Source organism: Dasypus novemcinctus, chromosome 21 (genome assembly GCF_030445035.2).
Source record: "Dasypus novemcinctus isolate mDasNov1 chromosome 21, mDasNov1.1.hap2, whole genome shotgun sequence".
Lineage (NCBI taxonomy): Eukaryota > Metazoa > Chordata > Mammalia > Cingulata > Dasypodidae > Dasypus > Dasypus novemcinctus.
This window is the reverse complement of record NC_080693.1, coordinates 33,994,959-34,017,566: the sequence shown is the minus strand read 5'-3', so window position 1 is coordinate 34,017,566 and position 22,608 is coordinate 33,994,959. Positions and strand designations below refer to the sequence as shown.

General features: G+C 38.9%; 1 protein-coding gene across 4 annotated transcripts in view; it reads left to right on the top strand.

Moving 5' to 3' along the window:
- Positions 1-22,608, top strand: part of EFCAB5 (EF-hand calcium binding domain 5) — a 277,520-nt gene that overhangs the window by 191,948 nt on the left and 62,964 nt on the right. For all 4 annotated transcript variants that reach the window (XM_071210465.1, XM_058283113.1, XM_058283114.2 and 1 more), the window contains 2 exons: positions 2,242-2,456; positions 3,631-3,787. In XM_071210465.1, the coding sequence (XP_071066566.1) occupies positions 2,242-2,456; positions 3,631-3,787 (372 nt within the window). The remainder of the gene's footprint in view (positions 1-2,241; positions 2,457-3,630; positions 3,788-22,608) is intronic.

The window sequence follows — 22,608 nt, the reverse complement described above, 5'->3', positions numbered from 1 at the left end:
GGCAATCCAGTTGGTGAATTTAAAGGTTGGACTTAATCAAGACACAGTGGGAGGGTGATCCTTGTGTCATTTTGTCCCTGAGCTGATGGATCTGTACATATGCAAGATGAATGTTTTTGGTGGTGGCATACATATACATATATGCTCTTAATGAATAATCTGCTTTTAAACATATGGTATTAGATACATAATTTGTTTTTACCAATGCATGGCCCAAAAACTGCTTTGAACTATGATTCATACATACAAAGGGAATCAGACATTAAAAATTGGACTCAGTAGAAATCATTCCAGCCATTATTCTCTCTGTCTCATTTTTAAAGACTTACAAAGAAAGATCTACTCTATAGAGCAAAGAGTAGTAACTATCAGATAAGCCACATCTTTAATAACAATTATTCCAACATTTATTCACATTTTATTAAAATGCTGTTTTATCATTTTACCTTTCACATCAAGTAGTAGAACTAATTAGATCAAGATTATTTTCTTCCTATCTGCAAATTTTTTCTTATTTAAGACTAGATCAGATAACAAATTTTCTGTCCTCAAAAGTACTTTGGTAGGAAGTGGATGTGGCTCAAGCGATTGGGCTCCCATTTTAACATATGGGAGGTCCAGGATTCAATTCCCAGGGCCTCCTGGTGAAGAAAAGCTGGCTCACACAGTGAGCTGGCCCAAACAGAGAGCTGGACCATGCAGGGTATTGGCCTACCTAGCGAGGTGGCCCAAGTAGAGTGCTGACCCATGCAGGTGTGCTGGCCCGCACAGGAGTGCTGGCCCATCAGGCAAGCTGGCCGGAGTGGAGAGCTGGCACAGCAAAATGACGTAACCAAAAGAGACACAGAGGAGAGAGAATAAGAGATGCAGTAGACCAGGGAGCCAGGGAGCTGAGGTGCTGGAAGAGATTGAGTACCTTCGCATACTCCAAAAGGTCCCAGGATCACTTTCCAGTGCCACCTAAAGAAAAGACAAGCAGACACAGAACACACAGAAAATGGACACAGAGAGCAGACAACGAGGGGGGTGGGGATAAATAAATAAGTAAATAAAAAAAAAATATATATATATATATATATTTTTTAAAGTACTTTGATGAATTTAGATTTTTTTTTTTCTTTGAGGTACCAGGGACTAGGTACTGAACCAGAGACCTGGTATTTGAGCCACATTGGCTCCCCTGAGTTGATTTTTTGTTTTTTGTTTGTTTTACTTGTTGTTTGGTTTTTGTTTGCTTGTTTTTTTAGGAGGCACCAGGAACCAAATCCAGGACCTCCCATGTGGGAAGCAGGCACTCAACCGCTTGAGCCATATCCACTCCCCCAAATTATTTTCTTAGGATTCCAATTTTACCCCCTCCCCACATCCTCCTGTACTCTGTTTGGAACTTTATTATATCTATACCTTAATCTGTGAACAGTAAAAAAATATTTTTATTGAAAATGCATTGCATTTTCAAATTATAGTTTATGTTCTTTTTCTACCTGGTCTTACTTCTTTATTTCAATTTTGCTGTTGCCATTTTAAATTACTTCAGAAGAGCAGGAATGACTGAATAAATGAATAAATCAAATATAAGTCACTGGGATGACATTTTATGAAATATGCTTCATGTTATAACTTTGAACTGCAAGACAAATGTATTAGTCAGGACTCTTGAGGGGATTGTTGTGGTATTATTAGCTGCTTTATTTAACTAGAAAGTCCAGAGTGCAGCTGGCTTCAGGCATAAATGAACCCAAGAGTTCAACAATAGCAGCAGGACACAGTCTGTCTGCCTTTCAGCCATGGTTTTTTCTGTCACTTTGAATTTTAGGTAGTTTTCTCCATATTGTGGCAATAATGACCACAAGGGCATCTCTAAGCTTATATCCTACTAGTTCAGCAATGAGAGAATGAAAAGAGTTATTCCTTCCTCATAATGCCCCCCAAAATTCTGGTGCTAGTTCTCATTGGCCCTTAGTGGGCTACATGGCTGTCTTATATGAATCACTGCCAAGGCTTGTATCACATGCCTGCTCTTGGGGCGAGGGTGGGGGAAGCTTGGTACCATCTGAGCCATCTGAACTGACAGTGGCGAGGGCTGTTTTCCCAAAGGAAAAAGGAAGATCCTGTCTTCAAGAAGAGGTTTCCAAACAGGCAAAAATAGTAGATGTTCATTACAATAGGTATTCACATATGTTTTCCCTGAACTTTGAGAGAATTTTTCACTTGACTGTCATATATTTTCCTGCTTGCCAGACCTACACTCAATTATCAGAAATATTCAGTCTTACAAGGAAGGAAAGGATAGGAATGCCTTCAATGGAGTTTCCTTCAATCTGCTCCAGTTCGTACAACTCTTAGAGACATTTGTTGGTGAAGATACCCCTTTGACTGTCAGTGAAACCCTCACCTCCTTTTTTAAGAGAGGCTATGTTGAAACAGAAGAAGAGAAAATAAGTGGCTTAGAACAGGTGAGTAGTTATCAAAGAAACTAGCGAGGTCATTATTACAGAATAAATCTTACAACCTCAGTTTCTCCTAGTATGGTTCTTCTTAAAATCTTAAAAGCAAGTTTACTATTTTATTTCAACAAGAATGGCCATTAAATATTTTATTTCATTGTCAAATGTTCTAAGATAAAACTCCACAGAACTCATTCCCCTAATAACTCCTGGTTGGAGATGGTTTATTGCTCGGCTTTGTTTTATGTCCCCTACAGTATTAGGAGCAGATTCTGAGGAACAGATATGCATATATGCAAAGATGTGTGTGTGTGCACTATTTGTCTGCTATGCAACTGCATTTGCAAATGCACATACCTAGGGAAATGATTATGGCTTGAGTATATATTTTTATTCATGTATAGCCAGGTAGGAGATATTTCCTAAGAATTTACTACTTACTTGGGTGATAGATAAATGCACTCAAATTAGCTTATGTAAACAATTTTTAAATTCATGTATAAAATATGTAAATTATATTCACCAAGAATATTCAGTAATCTCATATAAGCCCTATCAGTCTTCTCAACCTAATTCTAGAGCTGGTAACCTATTTGTCTCTTCAATGGCAGTTCCCCTGTCTAAGTGGCATATATTCATTTTCTTTTTGCAATTATCTATAAGATAGTAATCTAATTACTACCTAATTAATAGAAATAATATTTAAGAAATCTAAAAGCTAAATAAAATTAAAGTCAAATTAAGTCAATGCTAAATATAAAAAAGAATTTTATCACAGCCATTTTTCATTGTTTGAAACAGCCATTTGTTCTCCTTTACTTCAAAACACCCCACCAAGAAGCAGACAGATCACCCATGTGTTAATCACATTTCTGAACAACCAAAGAGGTTGATGAATAGGAATGAATCAAAGATTCTTAAGGGAGTGTAGGCCCTTTTGTAAGTTCATGTATTTTAGTCCAATGCAGAGATTGCCTGTTTTATTTTATTTATTAGAGGTGAAATGGAAATGGCACTTAGGGGATTAAAATTAACCAATGCAGTTTTCCATTAATATCATACATGGCCCCAAAGTAAAGTTGTTATTTAAAAAGATGCTGCACTTTTTGGTATAAGCATAGGATGCCAGATAGCACAATGAAAATTATGTCTTCTGTGCTTTTTTATCCTGTTTGTATACTAGGTTAGACAAAATGCTTCCCAGGTCCGACGGGGGCTTCTCCTAGAAGCCCTCTTTCAGAAATGGGATAATGATGGCTCAGGCTTCTTGGATCTGAAGGAAGTTGATGAACTTTTGTATACATACAAGGAGGGAATGGAAAAAGAATCTATGAAGAAAGGTAAAATATGAGAATTTTCTTATTTAAGTTGCAGTAACAACTTGGCTTTAAGTTTCCCGGTACTGCGACATATATATAGTTAAAACACTGGTTGATCGCTCACAATTGTATAAGGAAGAATCCACCTCTAACTAGGTGACAGTTATACAATAATGAAGGGCTTTCAAGGATCCCAGTCACAAAGACTCTGCCTGGCCCAGTTATGGTCTCTTTTCCTGAAATTAAAATGATATTTCAGGATTGGATGTGGCTTAGTGGTTAAACACTGGCTTCCCACATACAAGGTCCAGTGTTCAATCCCCAGCCCTGGCCCCTCAAAAAATATATATATATTTTCTTGTTAGCATACTATAGAAAAGTCATCAAGCCTGTAGAAATCCAACCACGTTTTTCTCTCAGCTGTGAAATTTATCATAAGCAATAAATGTTTTCACAGAGAAGCCAAGTTGAGCATTTTCTCTATGATTCACAACACAAAATTGTCCCTAAATTGTTCATCTGATAGTATGAAAATCTTGCCCTAATGTGACTGTAATGCTTCAATGAAGCTGACAAGTAGAGGAAATTATAAAGGGACCCAAGAGAGCTGTGGTATAAAAGTAAAAATTGAGACTCCAGGGGATGAGCCTCCCCGGCACTGAGGGATTACTACCAAGCACAAACTAGCAATGCACCTGGAAAAAGACCTTGACCAAAGGGGGATATGAATTTATATGGCTAAGAGACTTCAAAGTGAGTTGGGAGGTCATTCCAAAGGTTACATTTATGCACATCTCAGCAGGATCTCAGTGACTGTCACAGTAAATATTGCCTCAAATAATGAAGCTCCTGAGGACTCTGGAGACATCCAGGTACTATAGGCAGGGCTGACAGCTCAGGAGTTTGGTGCCCTGTCAGTGGGGCCTACTTTGGAATTTATGCTCCCCAGTGTGACAGAGTTGGACTCAATTGTGTTTTCCCTACACGTGGCTCTTCTGCCCCTTATATTTGAGTCTATAGTTAGTACTAGCGTTGATAGGTTTGTGTCCAAGAGACTTAAATCTTTGAGCTTTCCATGTGCCAGTCAGGTCCTGAATCTCCACAGAGTTGCAACACCTACTCTCCAGTTCATTGGACTGACCCATGACAACTAACAAGGAAATGATGATGGACAACGACCATCCCAAGGAACAGAGTCTACAACTGCAAGCAAGATAGTCCCATCCATAGGGCCCATGGGATCTAAGCCCCCTCTCAATTAGAGGTGGAATGGGCATCACCATCCCAGAATCCTCAGGACTGGGGAATGAATGATGGACTAGTATAGACCATTATTCTATTATAGACTTATAGTTATTCTAGCAATGGAAGAACTTTCACCATTGATGTGGAGGCAGTGGCCACTGGAGGTTCTGAAGGGAGGGAGAGGGGAGAAACAAGTGTAATATGGGGGCATTTTCGGGACATTGGAATTGTTCTAAATGTTCAATGACAGATACAGGCCATTATATATCTTATCATAACTTTCAAAATTGTGTGAGAGTGTTTAAACTATAATGTAAACTATAGTCCACATTTAGTGGCAATGCTCCAGTACATGTTCATCAATTGTAACAAATGTACCACACTAAAGAAGGATGTTGTTAATGTGAGAAAGTGTGAGAGGGGTAGGGGATGGGGCATATGGGAATTTCTTATGTATACATTTCTTACGTATCATTTCTTATGTATCATTTATGTAATCTAAGTATCTTTTAAAAATAAAATAAAAAAGTAACCATTAAAAGTCATTTTTGTCTAATTTAAATGATAAAGATTCACTAACTCATTTCAGTTAACAAAACTGAGTTTCAGGCCACAGAGCAGTCCAATTTAGCAACTAAAAGAAAAAGCCATTTGTCTATTTGAGTTACTGCCCTTGACAGATTGTCTTCCACTGTGTTAGGTTTCAAGACTTTCAAGCATTGTGCCTTCAGCATAACGCAGCTGAAAAGATGGTGCTGCCCAATCTTGTTACCAGATTTCCCCCTCAATACTATGGAGATTCAGCATCTAAAGAAAAACACAACCAATGTGCTGGTGTTTGCCTTCCAGTCTATGTTACACACCCCTCACACTCCACCTCACCACCACCACCACCCTGCCCCAGGGAATGCTTGGAAATATGCAGGTGCATTGGGTGTACATAGTCTATTGGTATTTAGTGGGAGGGTGCCAGGGATGATAAAAAAAAAAATCCTGCAATATGTAGGGCAGTCTTGCACAGTGAAGAATTGTCCCACATGGAGCACAGGTGTAGCTCAGGTTGAGCACGTGCTCCACATGTACAAGGTCCTGGGTTCAATCCCCAGTACCTCCTAAAAAAATTAAAAAATAAAATAAAAATAAAAAGCTTTAAAAAAGAATTGTCCCACCCAAAATGCCAAAAATATCCCATTGAGAAATACTGACAGGGTAGGTTTTTGTTTGTAATTTCTGCTCTGTTAAAACACTCTATGCCTACATAATGTACCAATTTAAAAGAAGATTGCAGGTTTAATGATAAACTTTCTAGGATCAATTAAGCAGATGGAATTAGTACCTGTAATACTTGTGCCCCAAATCTCTGTTTATTAAACTTAGCCATGATCCATCTAATGCAGGGCTTCTTAATAAGGGATCCATTAGCTTGAATTCAAATTTTAAAAAAAAAACGTTATTCTTGTGGGGACGTATTTGTGTGGGTTTGATATATTTATTAAATAATACTCAGTATAGTGTGGACTTAGTAAGGAGTCTGTGGTTTTCACCTGGCTGTCAAAAGGGTCCTTGGAACAAAAAAAGTTAAGAACCTGATTTAATACCTTCCATAGCTTCCTCAGACACCCTTATTGCCCTTATTCTAACACTTTGGGAGCAGGAAAAAACAAGGAAAGAAATCAAAGCAGCACACTGCTACAACTGATAACACCCAAGAACCATCATATCAGGGTAATAGACACTACAGTTTCTCAGTCCTCGCATCTCCTTACATATAGCAGTAGCTACCAGGTGAAACAACATAGTCAACCTGATGCACAAACAGTTTATTTAAACTGATTGTAAGAAAACCAATGGAAAAGACAATCGTGGCAAGATATCCTAAATACAAAGATACAATCACTTTTATTTCAAGACCACAGCCTCATGACCTCATTCTTTGGTCACAACCCCCTCCAAAATGTTCCTCAAGGCTTCTCCCAAGGTGGAACTAGATACGTGTTTTTCTCATCCTGATTACTGTTTACTTTATAGAGTCTTATGATCATCAGACTGCTACCTTTTCACAGAGGTGCTAGGGAAAGTGCTTGTGCGGGTCAGTCTTTGCAGAGACTTTGTCCCACTTGCAGAGAATTTATCTTATATTTGAAAGGTGTAGGTAAAGTAATGAGGCCTGGCCCTTTGAGGGCTTTTCCCTTGATCTACTTTCTCTCAGCCAATAATGCAAGTTGACGCTCTTTGTCTTGCTGACCAGTGCAACTCGGCATAATACTAAAAACATTGATGTCCACCTGATTGTCTTCCCACCAAAATAAAAGTTCCTCCTAAACTCTACCTGAGTGATCCTACATTCATGATGCCTTCCTATTGATTCCCACTTTTACTCCTCAAGTTAGACAGGACTAACCCTCCAGGATAATGGTAAGAGCAGGGAGATCAATCCTAGCTACAGATACCTGGGCTTCTTTTCCAGCAGCAATATCTGAAAGGTAAGACATTGTGGATATGCAACTGAATGATTTTTCACTTACACTTACTTGATTAGAGTCAGTGAGAGTCAGTAGTATAACCATAAATTCTCTAGCGCATGAAGACATAACCTGCTGTATTTCATCAATTCTATGATGTACGTTTTAGCATCTGAAACAGAGTCTCATGTTACAATTGAGAGCATGTCACAATTGCTATTCAGTGGCAGACATGACATAGTACTCATTATCAAAGTAAGAGTAAACTTGGTTGTTATTCCTAGTGGCATGACTGGTCAACTGCATCTCCCTGACATTACATTTTGATAAGCCGTTCAATGAAGGAGCAACTTGATTGTTATCTGAAAACCTTCTGTTGACACCTTCTGGTAAATTCAAGAAAGTGCCAGCATCAAAACTTGCAGAATGCTGATAATGGCTGCGGTGGATTGAATTGAGTACCCTACTTTGCACCTATTCTTGCTCTTGGTCTGCATAATGGTGGGTGTGAACCCATTATAAATAAGATCTCTTTAAAATGTTACTTCAATTAAGGCGTGGCCCAACTGAATCAGATTGGGCCTTAATCCAGATTACTGGAATCCTTTATAAACAGAGTGAAAATCAGAGGGAGAGAGAAGCCATTCAGAGCTGCTGAAGCAGGGAGTCAACAGAACTTGGAGGAGAAAGGAAAAGATAGCATCATGTACATTGCCATGTGACAGAAAAGCCAAAGAACCCCAAAGATTGCCCGTTGGCCAGAAGATACTAACCCTGGGAGGAAGTAAGCCTTCAAGCCTCCAAAACTATGAGCCAATAAATTCCTGTTGTTAAGCCAAACTGTTGTTTGGTATTTGTTTTAGCAGCTGGGAAAGTAATACTAAAAATAGTGGCTTAGAAGAAAGTCCTATAGATAATAACAGAACACTTTTAAGAAATTCTGCATTAATGCTCTTTTGTTTGCAACATAACCCCCCCAAACTTCTCCCCAGACCTTCATCTACAGTGGAGCTGACTAGACCACAGATGTCCCACCTCTAATTATTGTTTTCTTCATTTGCATGTGCCTTTTCTTCTTATAATGTCATTATCACAAAGCATGGGAATCCTATAGCCAGATCAATCAGGAGTGAAATCTGTTGTAGAATTCTTTATCCAAGATCTTAACTCTGCATACTTAGGCTCCTTCAGTGTCCTCAGCTACCTTTATTCTTGAGGATAAAAGAATCCAAACCATTCCTGAGTTCTGCCTGTTTTCTTGTTTTATCCCTTTTTATCCACAGGTCTGGTTCACCCCTCAAGTCTGACTAACTTGTAGGTTTCTCCTGAATTTACTAACTTAATTCCTTACTCTTCCTGATGATGTTTTCTCCTCCTATATTATACATTTCTCTTGTGATCAATGCTTCACATTCAAAGCTACTAAAATCCTTATTCTATTACAAAAAAATCCCATCCTTCATTTTTTAAGGAGATACTAGGGATTGAATTCAGGTACCAGAGATTGAATTCAGGGGAAGCAGGCTCCCCCCTCCTTCATTGCATTAGATCTTAGTGCAAATGATTTTGTTCTTCACTGGGTTTGAGAATTTAGCTGGCAATTTTGGCATAGCAGATTTTCAATTCTTAAAGTATAAAGCATACCAGGGAAAGAATTGCCATAGTTAAGATCTTCTGCTCTTTCAAAAACCATTATATTGGTTGACCTTCAAAAGGTACCTAAGTTTAGCAGTTGTCATGCTCTCTTTATTGATTATGCCTTCTGTAAAATTTACATTATACAACACTGCTTGTCTTAGACTGCATGCAGGGAGAATTTATTTGATGAAATTCCACTTAGAAGATGGGCAAATTTCATAACACAGAACCATACTCAGCAAAGGAAAGAACACTAAACAATGGTCATGAGATCTGGGTTCCAATACTGGATCTTTCACTAAACAAGCTTAACTTCCATAGACCCAGGTGTCCTTGACATGATACATTCCAAGGAACCTGAGAATGATTTTATAAAGTAGGCCCATTATATATAATTGAGCCATAGCAACAGGGATAGGTAAAAAGCATAAAATTTAAAGGGTTAAGCCCAGAAAATAAGAATGAGGAAAATAATGAGGAGATAGAATATGCTGCCAGAATAAAATGCCCACAGGCAAGAACAAATTATTCTTTCCAAGGGCAGGTTTGTACAATATAACTCTCTGAACACATATTGGTAGCCACCTGACCTAAGGGGATGATTGCTGAATATATGGCAATATGGAAGAAGAAAGGCAAATTTAGCTTCTTAAAAAAGAAGAAAAAATTTTAAATCAAGTATCAGATAATAACTTTGTCAGCAAATTTTCAAGCAGCTCTGCATTTTTTCCTACCCTTCTTGGATCTCCTTCTGAGCCCAAGATTAAAAATTTGGATTTAAACATAGCATAAAGTTATAGGATTAGGACTCTCTAAAAATAGTTCTACTGGTGTCCTCAAAATGGAAGTTTTCTGTATGGAAAAGGGAAACTCGACATTTTTATCCTGTCATTCCCCTTTTCATTTCTATCTAAAACAACATAATATTTTGAGCAGGAATTTCACAAATAGAAAGTAGTAGAATATGTGACCTATCCTCCAATGTAGTGCCTTTTATTTTAGCTTTAGAATTTTCAGAGCTGCTTAAGTGAAGAAATTTTAATAAGCATATTTTCCAGCTATCAAATCCCCCCTTGGCTTTATACTCTTATCTTTTCTTCACCTTAAAAAAATTTTTAAAGATGCTTTAAGATTACATAAATGTTACAACAAAAATATAGGGGATTCCCATATATCCTCCCTCCCCTCCCACACTTTCTCACAGTAACAACATCTTTCATTCGTGTGATACATTTGTTACAAGTAATGAACATATATTGAAGCATTGCTATTAACCATGGTCTATAGTTCATATTATGGTTTATACTTTGTACCACACAATTTTATAGGTTTTGACAAAATGTGTCATGGACTATATTCATCATTGCAGTATCGTGCAGAACATTTCCAATGTCCCAAAAATGCCCCATGTTACACTTATTCTTCCCTCTCCCTCCCTCAAAACCTCTTGTGACCACTCTTTATATCAATGCTACAAGTTCTTCCATTACTAGAATAATAATAAGTCTACTTTAGTCCATAGTCACATTCCCCGCTTATGCTTGTTCATTCCTCAGTTTTGAGGATTTGCCCGCTCTGCTTCAGATTGAGACAGGGCTTAGATCCCATGGGGCAGTTGGATGGAACTTTCTTGCTTGCAATTATACATGCTTTCTGTTTCTTGTGATGTGTATTGTCCATCATCATCCTTTTGTTAATTGTCCTGGGTAAGTCTGATGAACTGGAGAGTAGGTGTTGGCTGCAAGACTGCTGAGATTCAGGACTCAACTAGCATATGAACAGCTGGAAGATTTAAGTCTCTGGGGCATATACTTAATGGGCATAGTGCTAATTATAAGTTCAAATAAAAGGGGCAGAAGAACCACGTGTAGGAATATTATAAATGAGTCAAACTCTGATACATTGGGGGTATAGGTTATCATATATTCCAAGGTAGCGCCTACCAATGGGGTGCCGATTTCCTAGGGTTGTCTGCCTTGCCTATACAGTCTAGATGTCTCTAGAGCCCTTAGGACCACCCCTGCTTGAGGCCCTGTTTACTGTGGCAGTCAGTGAGATCCTTCTGAGACATGCATAAGTATAACCTCTGGAATGACCTCCCAAATCACTTTGAAATCTCTTAGCCTAAAAACTCATTTGTATTTTGGTCTAGGTCTTTTTCCAAATGCCTCGTTAGTTGGCACTTGGTAATAATCCCTCGGCACCAGGGAAGCTCATCACTGGGAGTCATGTCCCATTGGGGGGAAGATAGTTTATATGCATTGTGTTAGAGAGAGGCCACATTTGAGCAGTAAGGAGGCTTTTGGGAGGTGACTCTTAGGCAATATGTATTACTAGGCTAAGTTTTCATTTTACAAGAACAAGTTTCACAAGTGCAAGCATTAATATCAATGGCCTGGTGTATTGGTCTGTCCTCCTTTACTAGGCACTGCCTAGTAAGGAATCTAGAGATTCTTGCCAATCTATGAGAGAATGTAGCAGGACTCCCTAGGGTGAGAATTCAATATTCCATTGGTTATTTTGTGGGTCTCCACCCACCAAGACAACACCTCATGACCATATGAACACATTTATATTCTATAGAGGCATCCCCCAAGTTCACCCCTCTCCCACACATCCCCCTACCACTGACACCCCACACCCAGTGATCTCCCCATAACACAACTGAAATTGTTCTACAATCTAAAACCTTCCTAGGGAAGCAGACTTGGCCAGTGGTTAGGGCGTCCGTCTACCACATGGGAGGTCCACAGTTCAAACCCCAGGCCTCCTTGACCCCTGTGGAGCTGGCCCACGCGCAGCGCTGATATGCGCAAGGAATGCCCCCTGCTTAGGGGAGCCCCACATGCAAGGAGTGCGCCCTGTAAGGAGAGCTGCCCAGTGTGAAAGAAAGTTCAGCCTGCCCAAGAATGGCGCCACACACACAGGAGAGCTGACATAGTAAGATGATGCAACAAAAAGAAACACGGATTCCCTAGCCGCTGACAACAACAGAAGCGGACAAAAAGAAGAACACATAGCAAATGGACATAGAGAACAGACAACTGGGGCAGGGAGAGAAATAAATAGAAAAGAAATTTAAATATCTTAACAAAATAAAAAATAAAACCTTCCTAAAAGCGAAGCCAATAATAATAATAATAAAGTAAAAATTTTGTATTGTGCCTTCATCACCATAAGATCTCTTACCTTTTACGCATATTGACAATATCTTCTGTCTGTTCTCCCAGTGCCTTTTTTTTTTTTTCACTTTATTTTCCAGAAAGCTTTAGGATACAGAGAAGTCACATAGAAAATATAGGGGATTCCCATATACCCACCCCCCCAACATCCTTCCATACCAATGACATTGAAACAGCCCAAGTATCCTTCAATAGAATGGTTAAACTATGTTTTTTCTTGCAATGGAATACTACTGATTGCTGATACATGCATTCTCTCTCTACACACACACGCATACACACATATATATGATAAATACTGAGTAAAAGAAACCTTGCACAAATGTATGATTCCATTCCTATGAAGTTCTAGAAGAGAGATCTATGGTGGAAAACAGCTGAAAGATTGGTTACCTTGAGGAGTGGATAGTGGAGATTAAATGGGAAAAGGGCATGAGGGAACTTTTAGTTCTACACTTTGATAGGGTTTTAGGGTACCCAGGGTATGCATTTGCCAAAACTCAGTGATGTACAATTAAGAGTTGTATATTTCATTGTATGTAAATTTTATCACAAAAGAAAAAACTTCTTTTAAATATTGAACTCTAACTCATGCATGCTGAAGTACGTATTTAGGGAAAGGTATGCTAATGGATGGATAGAGGGATGGAGAGATGAAGAGATGGTATATAATAAACAGTATAGTAAAATATTAATGGCAGAATCTAGAAGGTGGGTATATATGTGCTCACTTTAAAATTCTTTCACATGTTTGCCATATGTTTGAATTTTTTCATAATAAAACTTTTTAATCATGAGGAAACATTAGCCAAACCTAAACAAAGGTCACACTACAAACAACTGGCCTGTAATCTTCAAAAGAGTCAAGGTCATGAAAATCAAGGAAAGACTGAAGAGTTCCTCAATGAGTCCTTGTTCCCAGAATTCTAAAGCTTTTTTTCTGTCTCTTATTAAACTTAGTATATTTGTTTATTTAATCAATCCCCCTGTATGTAACCAGTCTCCCATTGCTGCTGCTGCCTTCTCCCAACACTGATGTCCTTCTCACTACACCTAAGTTCCAAATACCCTGAACCAACATGCCCTTCTCATATAGTTGCTCTCCTCACTCTGCTCTGACATCCCATACAAGGTCATCCCTCTGCATGGATGCCCTTCATGTCCTACTTAAACTCTGATACTCCCTGACAAGGCATATTTTCATGTGGATGCCCTCCTTAGTCTGCTCAGGCTCTGACTCCATGTGCTGAGCTCACTCTCTACATAGAAATCCTCCTCCTTGTGTTTGGGCTCTGATTCCCCATGCTGGGCTGCTCATCCATATAGACATGGTTCCCCTGCTCATGCCTTAACACTCAATGTTGGGACCCTGTGTGGATGCCCTCTTCATCCTGCTTGGTCCTGAAACCCCAAGCTAAGCCATCTCTCTGAAGGGCCACCCCCTTTACCCTATGTGGGCTCTGTCATGCTACATCAGGTTGCCTCTCCACATGCATACCCTCCTCATTCTGTTCAGGCTCTGACAACTCATGCCAAGACACCTCCTGCATGGACATGTGTGCTGAGATGCATTTTCCATCTCCAGAACCATGAATGTAGCCACCTCAAATACATGAACTGAGATAGGAGTGAGGTGGTTTCCCCAAAGCAAAATTGAGAATTCAAGTACCATGAGAAAGAGCAAAAGTCAATAAATGTCCATCTACAGAAATGAGAAGCTTACACATGATAAGATGACTGAAAGTACCAGATGCTATTTGTTAATTGTCAAAAAATTATCTTGGGTGCTACTGGTTTTCAGAAGAAGTCATGGTGAAAGCCTTCTTGAGGACGGAAGAACTCACAAGTACTGTTACTTTTTTTTTTCTTTATTAGAGGAGTTGTGGGTTTACAGAACAATCAGCAAAATACAGGTTCCAATATACCACACCACCACCAATACCTTGCATTGGTGTGGAACATCTGTTAAAATTGATAATAGCACATTCTTAAAATTGTACTCTTAACTATATAGTCATGGTTTAACTTAGGGTTCACTGCGTAGTGTAGTTCCATCAATTTTTTTTAAAATTAGTTTTGTTACCATATATACAATCTTATATTTCCCCTTTTAATCACCTTCAGATATATATTTCAGTGATATTAATTATGTTCACAATGTTGTGCTACCATCACCACCATCCATTACTAAAACATTTCCATCATTCCAAAAAGGAACCCTGTACATTTTAAGCCTCAACTTCCCACTTCCTATCCTGCCTCCTGGAAATTTATATTCTAATTTCTGACTTCTATTCATTTGCTTTATCTAATTATCTCAAATCACTGAGATCTTACAACATTTGTCCTTTTGTGTCTGGCTTACTTCACTCAACATGATGTCTTCAAGGTTCATCCATGATGTTGTTCTCAGTTTGATTCCATTTGTCTATATGTCTGTCCTTGTGCTAGTACCATCTGTTGATGGACACTTAGGTTGCTTCCATTTTGGCAATTGTGAATAACGTCACTGTGAACATAGGTGTGCAAATATCTGTTTGAGTATTTTCTTTTAATTCTTTTGGGTATATACCTAGTAGTGGGACTGATGGGTCATATGGTAATTCTATACTTAGCTTTCTGAGGAACTGCCAAACTTTATTCCACAGTGACTGTGCCATATTACATTGCTACCAGCAGTGAATGAGTGTTCCTATTTCTCCATATCCTCTCCAATACTTGTAGTTTTCTGAGTTTGTTTATTTTTTAAACCAACCATTCAAATGGGTGTGAAATGGTATCTCATTGTGGTTTTTGATTTGCATTTCTTTGAATGCTAATGATGTTGAGAATTTTTTCATGTGCTTTCTGTCTGTATGCCTTTTTTATGTTAAGTTCAGGGATTGGTTCCCAAATATTTTCTCCCTTTACATAGGTTGTCATTTTACTTTCATGATAAAGTCCTTTAAGGCACAAAAGGTTTTAATTTAGAGGAATCCCAGTTACCTATTTTTATTTTGTTGTTTACTTTGGGTATAAAGGCTAAGAAACCATTGCCTAACACTAGGTTCTGAGGATGCTTCCTATATTTTCTTCTAGGAGTTTGATAGTTCTGGCTCTTATATTTAAGTCTGATCTATTTTGTGTTGGTTTTTATATGGTGTGAGGTAGGGGTCTTCCTTTTTTTGTTTGTTTGTTTGTTTGTTTTTTGACAAATAGAGATCCATTTCTTCCCAGCACCATTTGTTGAAGAGATTATTCTTTTCCAATTGAGTGGTCTTTGCCACCTTGTCAAAAATCAATTGACCAGGGAAGTGGATGTGGCTCAACTGATTGGGCTCCCACCTACCATATGGAAGGCCCTGGATTCACATCCCAGGCCCTCCTTGTGAAGGCAAGCTGGCCCACACCCATGGAGAGCTGATGGCCCATGCCTGTGGAGAGCTGGCACAGCAAGATGACACAACAAAGGGAGACAAGTAGACATAGAAGAATGCACAACAAATGGATACAGCAGAGAGCAAGCAAGCTGCAAGGGGGGAATATAAGTAAATAATGTTAAAAATGATTTTTTAAAAAATCAATTGACCATACTGTGAGGGTTGATTTTTGAGCTCTCAGTTTGATTCCATTTTGTCTATGTGTCTGTCCTTGTGCTAGTACCATGTTCTTTTAAAAAAATTTTATTGAAGTATATCATTCATACATGAACACACATAAATAGTAAGTGTATATGTTGTGAACTTACAAAATAAACATGCATAATGTCATGCAGGGGCACCATACATCACCCCACCACCAAACCTTACATTGTTGTGAAACATTTGTTACAAACTATGTAAGAGCATTGCCAAAATATTACTACTAACTATAATCCATATCTTACATTTGTTTTATTTTCCCCCAGCCCACCCTATTATTTTTTAAATGTATTTTTATTGCAGAAGTTGTGAACTTACAAAACAATTATGCACATGTATAGAATCCCCATACAATACACCTTCACCAACACACCACACCATGGTGGAATATTTATTTGTCATAGATTATGTGATAATATCAATACCACTTTATTTTGTTGCTCAAATTGTTTCAGCTTTGGCCATTAGAAACTCTTTCATTTGGCTTATGTGTCTTGTTAACATGCCCTCATCAATTTTTTTCCTCTGTATTTACTTCCAGAGAAATGTTTATTCTGTATTTACTTTTTTAAAAAACAAATCCACTTTGTTTTGTTTTGTTTTTAAAGATTTATTCTTTATTTCTCTCCCCGCCTCCCCCCACTCCCCGCCCCAGTTGTCCACTCCCTGTGTCCCCCTGCTGCGTGTTCCTCTCTGTCCGCTTCTGTTGTTGTCAGCGACACGGGAATCTGTGTTTTTCCTTGTTGTGTCATCTTGTTGTGTCTGCTCTCTGTGTGTACGGCGCCATTCCTGGGTAGGCTGCACTTTCTTTCACACTGGGCGGCTCTTCTTATGGGGCGCAGTCCTTGCGCATGGGGCTCCCATACACAGGGACACCCCTGCGTGATATGGCACTCCTTGTGCGCATCAGCACTGCACGTGGGCCAGCTCCACACAGGGCAAGGAGACCCGGGATTTGAACTGTGGACCTCCCATGTGGTAGATGGGCGCCCTAACCACTGGGCCAAGTCCACTTCCCGCACTTTGTTGATACATATTAATAAAGCATACAATTTATCCAAAGTGTACAATCAATGGTATCTGGTATAATCACATAGTTGTGCATTCATCACTTCAATCATTATTAAAGCATTCTCATTATTTCAATAATAATAATAGTAATAATAAACAAAACTATTTTGTTTACTGTGGCTTTGTAAAACAATTTAAGATCAGGAAGTGTGAGTCCTCCAACTTCATTCTTCTTTTTCAAGATGGTTTTAGCAATTCAGGGTCCCTTACCTTTCCATACAAATTTGATGATTGGCTTTCCCATTTTTGCAACGAATGTTGTTGGAACTTTCATTGGGATTTCATTGAATATATAAATTGTTTTGGGTAGTGTGACAGTTTGAAGCTTTTTATGGATTTCAGAAAAGATCATGTTCTTGAAGCTAATCCATTCCTGTGGATGTTGACCCTTGTATTGGATTCAGTTGGGGGACCTTTGATTGGATTGCTTCAGACAGGTGTGACCCAGCACAGTTCTTGGTCCTCTTGCTGGAGTCCTTTATAAATGGAGGGCTAAAAGCAGAGACACAAGAAAAAGGCGGCAAAGCAAAGAAATCCCAAGAGGTTGCGAGAGGAGTTCTGGAGGCTGGAGGCTGGAAACAGCAGAGCATAGAGGCTTGCAAAGAGGACCCTGAGAGGCTCAAAGAGAGAAGGTCCAGAGGAGAGGGAAGAGGTGAGTCTGGGGAGACAGTAAGCCCAGAGGAGAAGCGGATGCTTCCATGTGCCTGGCCACATGGAAGGAGTCCAGGATCGTCAGCAGTCAACCTTTGGTGAGATAAATTCTCTGATGATGCCTTTATTTGGATAGTTTCACAGTCTCAGAACTGTAAACTTTTAACCTAATAAATTCCCATTATAAAAGCCAACCCATTTCTGGTATATTGCTCTCAGCAGTATTAGTGAATTAAGACGGGTAGGACTGATATCTTCATAATATTTTGTCTTCAAATCAACGAACACAAAATGTTTCTCCATTTTTTTTAGGTCTTCCTTGATTTCTTTTAGCAATGTTTTATAGTTTTCTGTGTACAAGTCCTTTACATCCTTGGTTAGATTTATTTTAAGTATTTGTCTCTTTTAGTTGCTATTAGGAAGGGAAATTTTTTTCTTGATTTCTTCTTCTGATTGTTCATTGCTTGTACATATAAACGGTACTGAGTTTTGGGTGTTGATATTATATGCTGCACTTTGCTGAATTCATTTATTAGCTCTAGGGGCTTTGTTGTGGATTTCAACATTTTCTGTTGTATAGGATCGTGTCATCTACAAATAGGGAAAGTTTTCATTCTTCCCTTCCAATTTGGATGCCTTATATTTCTTTTCCTTACCTAATTGGCCTGGCAAGAATTTCCAGCACAAAGTTGAATAACAGTGGTGACAGTGCACATCCTTGTCTTGTCTCCAGCCTTAGAGGGAAGGCTTTCAGTCTTTCACCATGAGTTAGGATGTTAGCTATGGGTTTTTCATATATTGCCTTTATAATGTTGAGGAACTTTCCTTCTCTTCCTATTTTTTTAAGTGTATTTTATCAAAAAAGGATGCTGGATTTTGTCAAATGCCTTTTCTGTATAAGTTGAGATGATTGTGTGTGTTTTTTCCCTTCATTTTACTAATGTGGTATATTACATTAATTCATTTTCTTATGTTGAGCCAACCTTGCATTTCAGGGATAAATCCCACTTGTTAATGGTGTGTCGTTCTTTTAATATTTTGACTTTACTTGCTAGTATTTGCATTTGTATTCATAAGACTTATTGGACTGTTGTTTTCTTGTGGTATCTTTATCTGGCTTTGGTATGTGGGTAATGTTGGCCTCATAGAATGAATTTAGGGAATGTTCCCTCCTCTTCAATTTTTTTGGAAGAGTTTTGAGCAGAATTGAAGCTAAGTATTCTTGAAATGTTTGGTAGAATTGCCCTGTAAAGCCATCTGGCCCTGAACTGTTTTCTTAGGGGGGTTTTGAACACTTATTCAATTTCTTTATAGTAATTGGTTTGTTAAGATTTTCTTTTTTTTTTTTTTTTTTTTTTTTTGAGTCAATGTAGATAGTTTTTGTGTTTCTAAGAATTTGTCCAATTCATCTAGGTTATCTAATTTATTGGAGCACAGTTTTCATAGTAGGCTTTTATAGTCTTTTTTTTTTCAGTGAGGAAGGTAGTAACCCCTTTTCATATCTGATTTTCATTATTCATATCCTCCCTTTTTCTTTGTCAGTCTAGCTAAGTGTTTGTCAATTTCATTGATCTTTTCAACTAAACAACTTTTGGTCTTGTTAACTCTTTATTGTTTTTCTATTCTCTATTTTATTTATCTGTGCTCTAATCTTTATTTCCTTCCTTCTGCTTGCTTTGAGCTTATTTTGCTTTAGTTATTCTATTTTTCTAGATTAGGTCTCTGATTTGAAGTTTTACTTCTTTTTAATGAAGCATGTAGAGCTATAAATTTCTCTCTCAGCATTGTCTTCACTGCATCCCATAAGTTTCATGTAGCAGTTTGATATTGTTTATGAATCCCAAAAATAGATATTGGATTATGTTTGTAAACTGGTCTGTTCCCCTGGGTATATTAGATTATATTGGATTTGAGGTTTCACTTTTACTTGATTAAATAATGATTAAGGCTTTGATTGGGCCACATCAATAGGATGTTGCATCCCTGACCCCTTGGTGGACAGGGACTCACAGAGAAAAGACAGGGCAGAGAACAGAGTTGGAGTTTTAATGCTGGAGCCTGGGAAGTAAGCACACAGAGGAACAGAGAGAAGGCTCAATTAGACATGGCAGAGGCCCTGGGAAGAGAAATAAGCTGTTCACCTGATAGTCTACAGCTGACCTTGTGGAGAAAGCAGAGTAGCAGAGCCCAAAGAGAAATGAGTCCCAGGAAGAGAGGAACCCAGGAAGTCTGAATCCTTGTAGACATTGACAGTCATCTTGTTCCAACACATGACAACAAAACTTGGGTGAGAGAAGTAACTTACGCTTTATGGCCTGGTAACTGTAAGCCCCAAATAAATACTCTTTATAAAAACCAATCGATTTCTGGTATTTTGCATCAGCACCCCTTTGGCTGACTAATACAATTCATTATATTGTATTTTCATTTTCATTTTCCTCAAGATATTTCTTAATTTTGCTTTTGATTTTCTCACTAACCCATTGGTTGTTTAAAAGTATGTTGTTTAATTTCCACATATTTGTGAATTTTCCATTTCCCCCTCTTTATTAATTTCTAGCCTCATTCCCTTGTGGCCAGAGAATGTACATTGTATGATTTAAATATTTTTGGATTAATTGAGACTTGTTTTGTGACCTAACATATGATCTATTCTGGGGATTGATTGATGTGCACTGAAGAAGAATGTGTATTCTGTTTCTGTTGAGTGAAGTGTTCTTATATGTTAAGTTTAGTTGGTTTAGAGTATAGTTCTAATCTTGTATTCCTGTAATGACCTCCTGAAAAGATGTTCTATTAATGTAGAACCTTCACTTTCTCCCTGCAAAGCTGTCAGTATTCACTTCATATATTTTGGGACTCTGCTGTTAGGTGTACATATATTTAATATTGTTACATCTTTTTTTTTTTTTAATTCTTTTTTTAAAGATTTGTTTATTTATTTATTTAATTCCCACCCCTCCCCCGGTTGTCTGTTCTCTGTTTCTATTTGCTGCGTCTTGTTTCTTTGTCCACTTCTGTTGTCGTCAGCGGCACAGGAAGTGTGGGTGGCGCCATTCCTGGGCAGGCTGCACTTTCTTTCGCGCTGGGCGGCTCTCCTTATGGGTGCACTCCTTGTGCGTGGGGCTCCCCTACGCGGGGGACACCCCTGCGTGACACGGCACTCCTTGCGCGCATCAGCACTGCGCATGGGCCGGCTCCACACGGGTCAAGGAGGCCCGAGGTTTGAACTGTGGACCTCCCATGTGGTAGACGGACGCCCTAACCACTGGGCCAAGTCTGTTTCCTGTTACATCTTCTTTATCAGTATTGTCCCTCATTACTGTTTTTCACTTAAAGTCTATTTTATCTCTGATATTTGTATAGCTACCCCAGCTTTCTTTGGTTACTACTTGCATGGTATATTTTTTCCATTCTTTTACTTTCAATTGACCTGTATTTTTTAATTTAAGGTGAGTCTCTTGTAGACTGCATATAGTTTTTTGTTTTTTTTTTTTAAAGATTTATTTATTTATCTCCCCCCCTTGTTGTTTTGTGCTCACTGTCTGCTTTCTGGCAATTTGCATCAGCACCCTTTTGTCTGACTGATACAAAGACCATATAACGCAAATGAAAATTTCCCAAGAGAGTTTCAATAGCAGATTGCAACTGCTGAAGAACTGGCAGAAGAAAGAATCAATGACCTTGAAGACAAGACACTTGAAATGTGTCACACTGAGGAGCAGAAAGAAAAAAAATTATGAAAAGTGAAGATAACCTAAGACACTCTGGGACACCATCAAGCATACCCATATTTGCATTACAGGAGTCCCAGAAGAAGAAAAAAAGGGAATGGGGTAGAAGGAATGTTCAAAGTAATGAAAGAGAACAGTATAGGATGCATGACTCATGTTTCCCTCCCAGCTTCTCCTTATTGTAGTGAAAATGTTGAACCTTTGTCTGTCCATTTGTGTGGATATTTAGCTGATCTTGAGAAGGATAGGAGCAAGGGAACAGACCTCAAAAGAAAATCAATACGTGTGTGCATTAGCCAAAACAGTACTGTTCACTTTTTTTTTTCTTTACATTTTTATTTTATTTTTTTTAAATATTTATTTATTTTTTTTTTTAATTACATTAAAAAATATATATGAGGTCCCATTCAACCCCACCGCCCCCGCCCCCCACTCCCCCCACAGCAACACTCTCTCCCATCATCGTGATACATCCATTGCACCTGGTAAGTTCATCTCTGAGCATCACTGCACCCCATAGTCAATGGTCCACATCATAGCCCAGACTCTCTCACATTCCATCCAGTGGGCCCTGGGGGGATCTACAGTGTCCCGTAATTGTCCGTGAAGCACTATCCAGGACAACTCCACGTCCCGAAAACGCCTCCACATCTCATCTCTTCCTCCCGTTCCCCACACCCAGCAGCCCCCATGGCTACCGTTCCCACACCCATTCCACATTTTCTCTGTGGACATTGGATTGGTTGTGTCCATTGCACACCTATGTCAAGTGAGGGCTTAGATTGCACATGGGTACTGGATGCACTCTTCCCGCTTCTAGTTGTAGACACTCTAGGCTCCATGTTGTGGTGGTTGACCTTCTTCAACTCCATGTTAGCTGAGTGGAGTAAGTCCAATAAGTCAAAGTGTAGGAGCTGAAGTCTGTTGAGGCTCTGGGCCTGGGTGTCATATTATCAGTCCAGAGATTCAAATCCCCTACATATATCTTAAACCCAGCACCAACTACAATTCCAATAAAGTAGCATGCAAGTCTTGTGAAAAGAGATCCCCTCTGAGTCCATTTCCATCACGCAGAAACACCAGCTCCAAAGAAGGGCCATCTGTCATGGCAGTGAACCCCTTCTGCCATGACCATAGAACCCGTGGGTCTCTTTATCCCTCAAAAGAACCAATACCTGGGGTTGTATCTACCTTATCTGTCTCTTAGACTCTGTTCAGTTGTACCTAGGGGTATTCCTT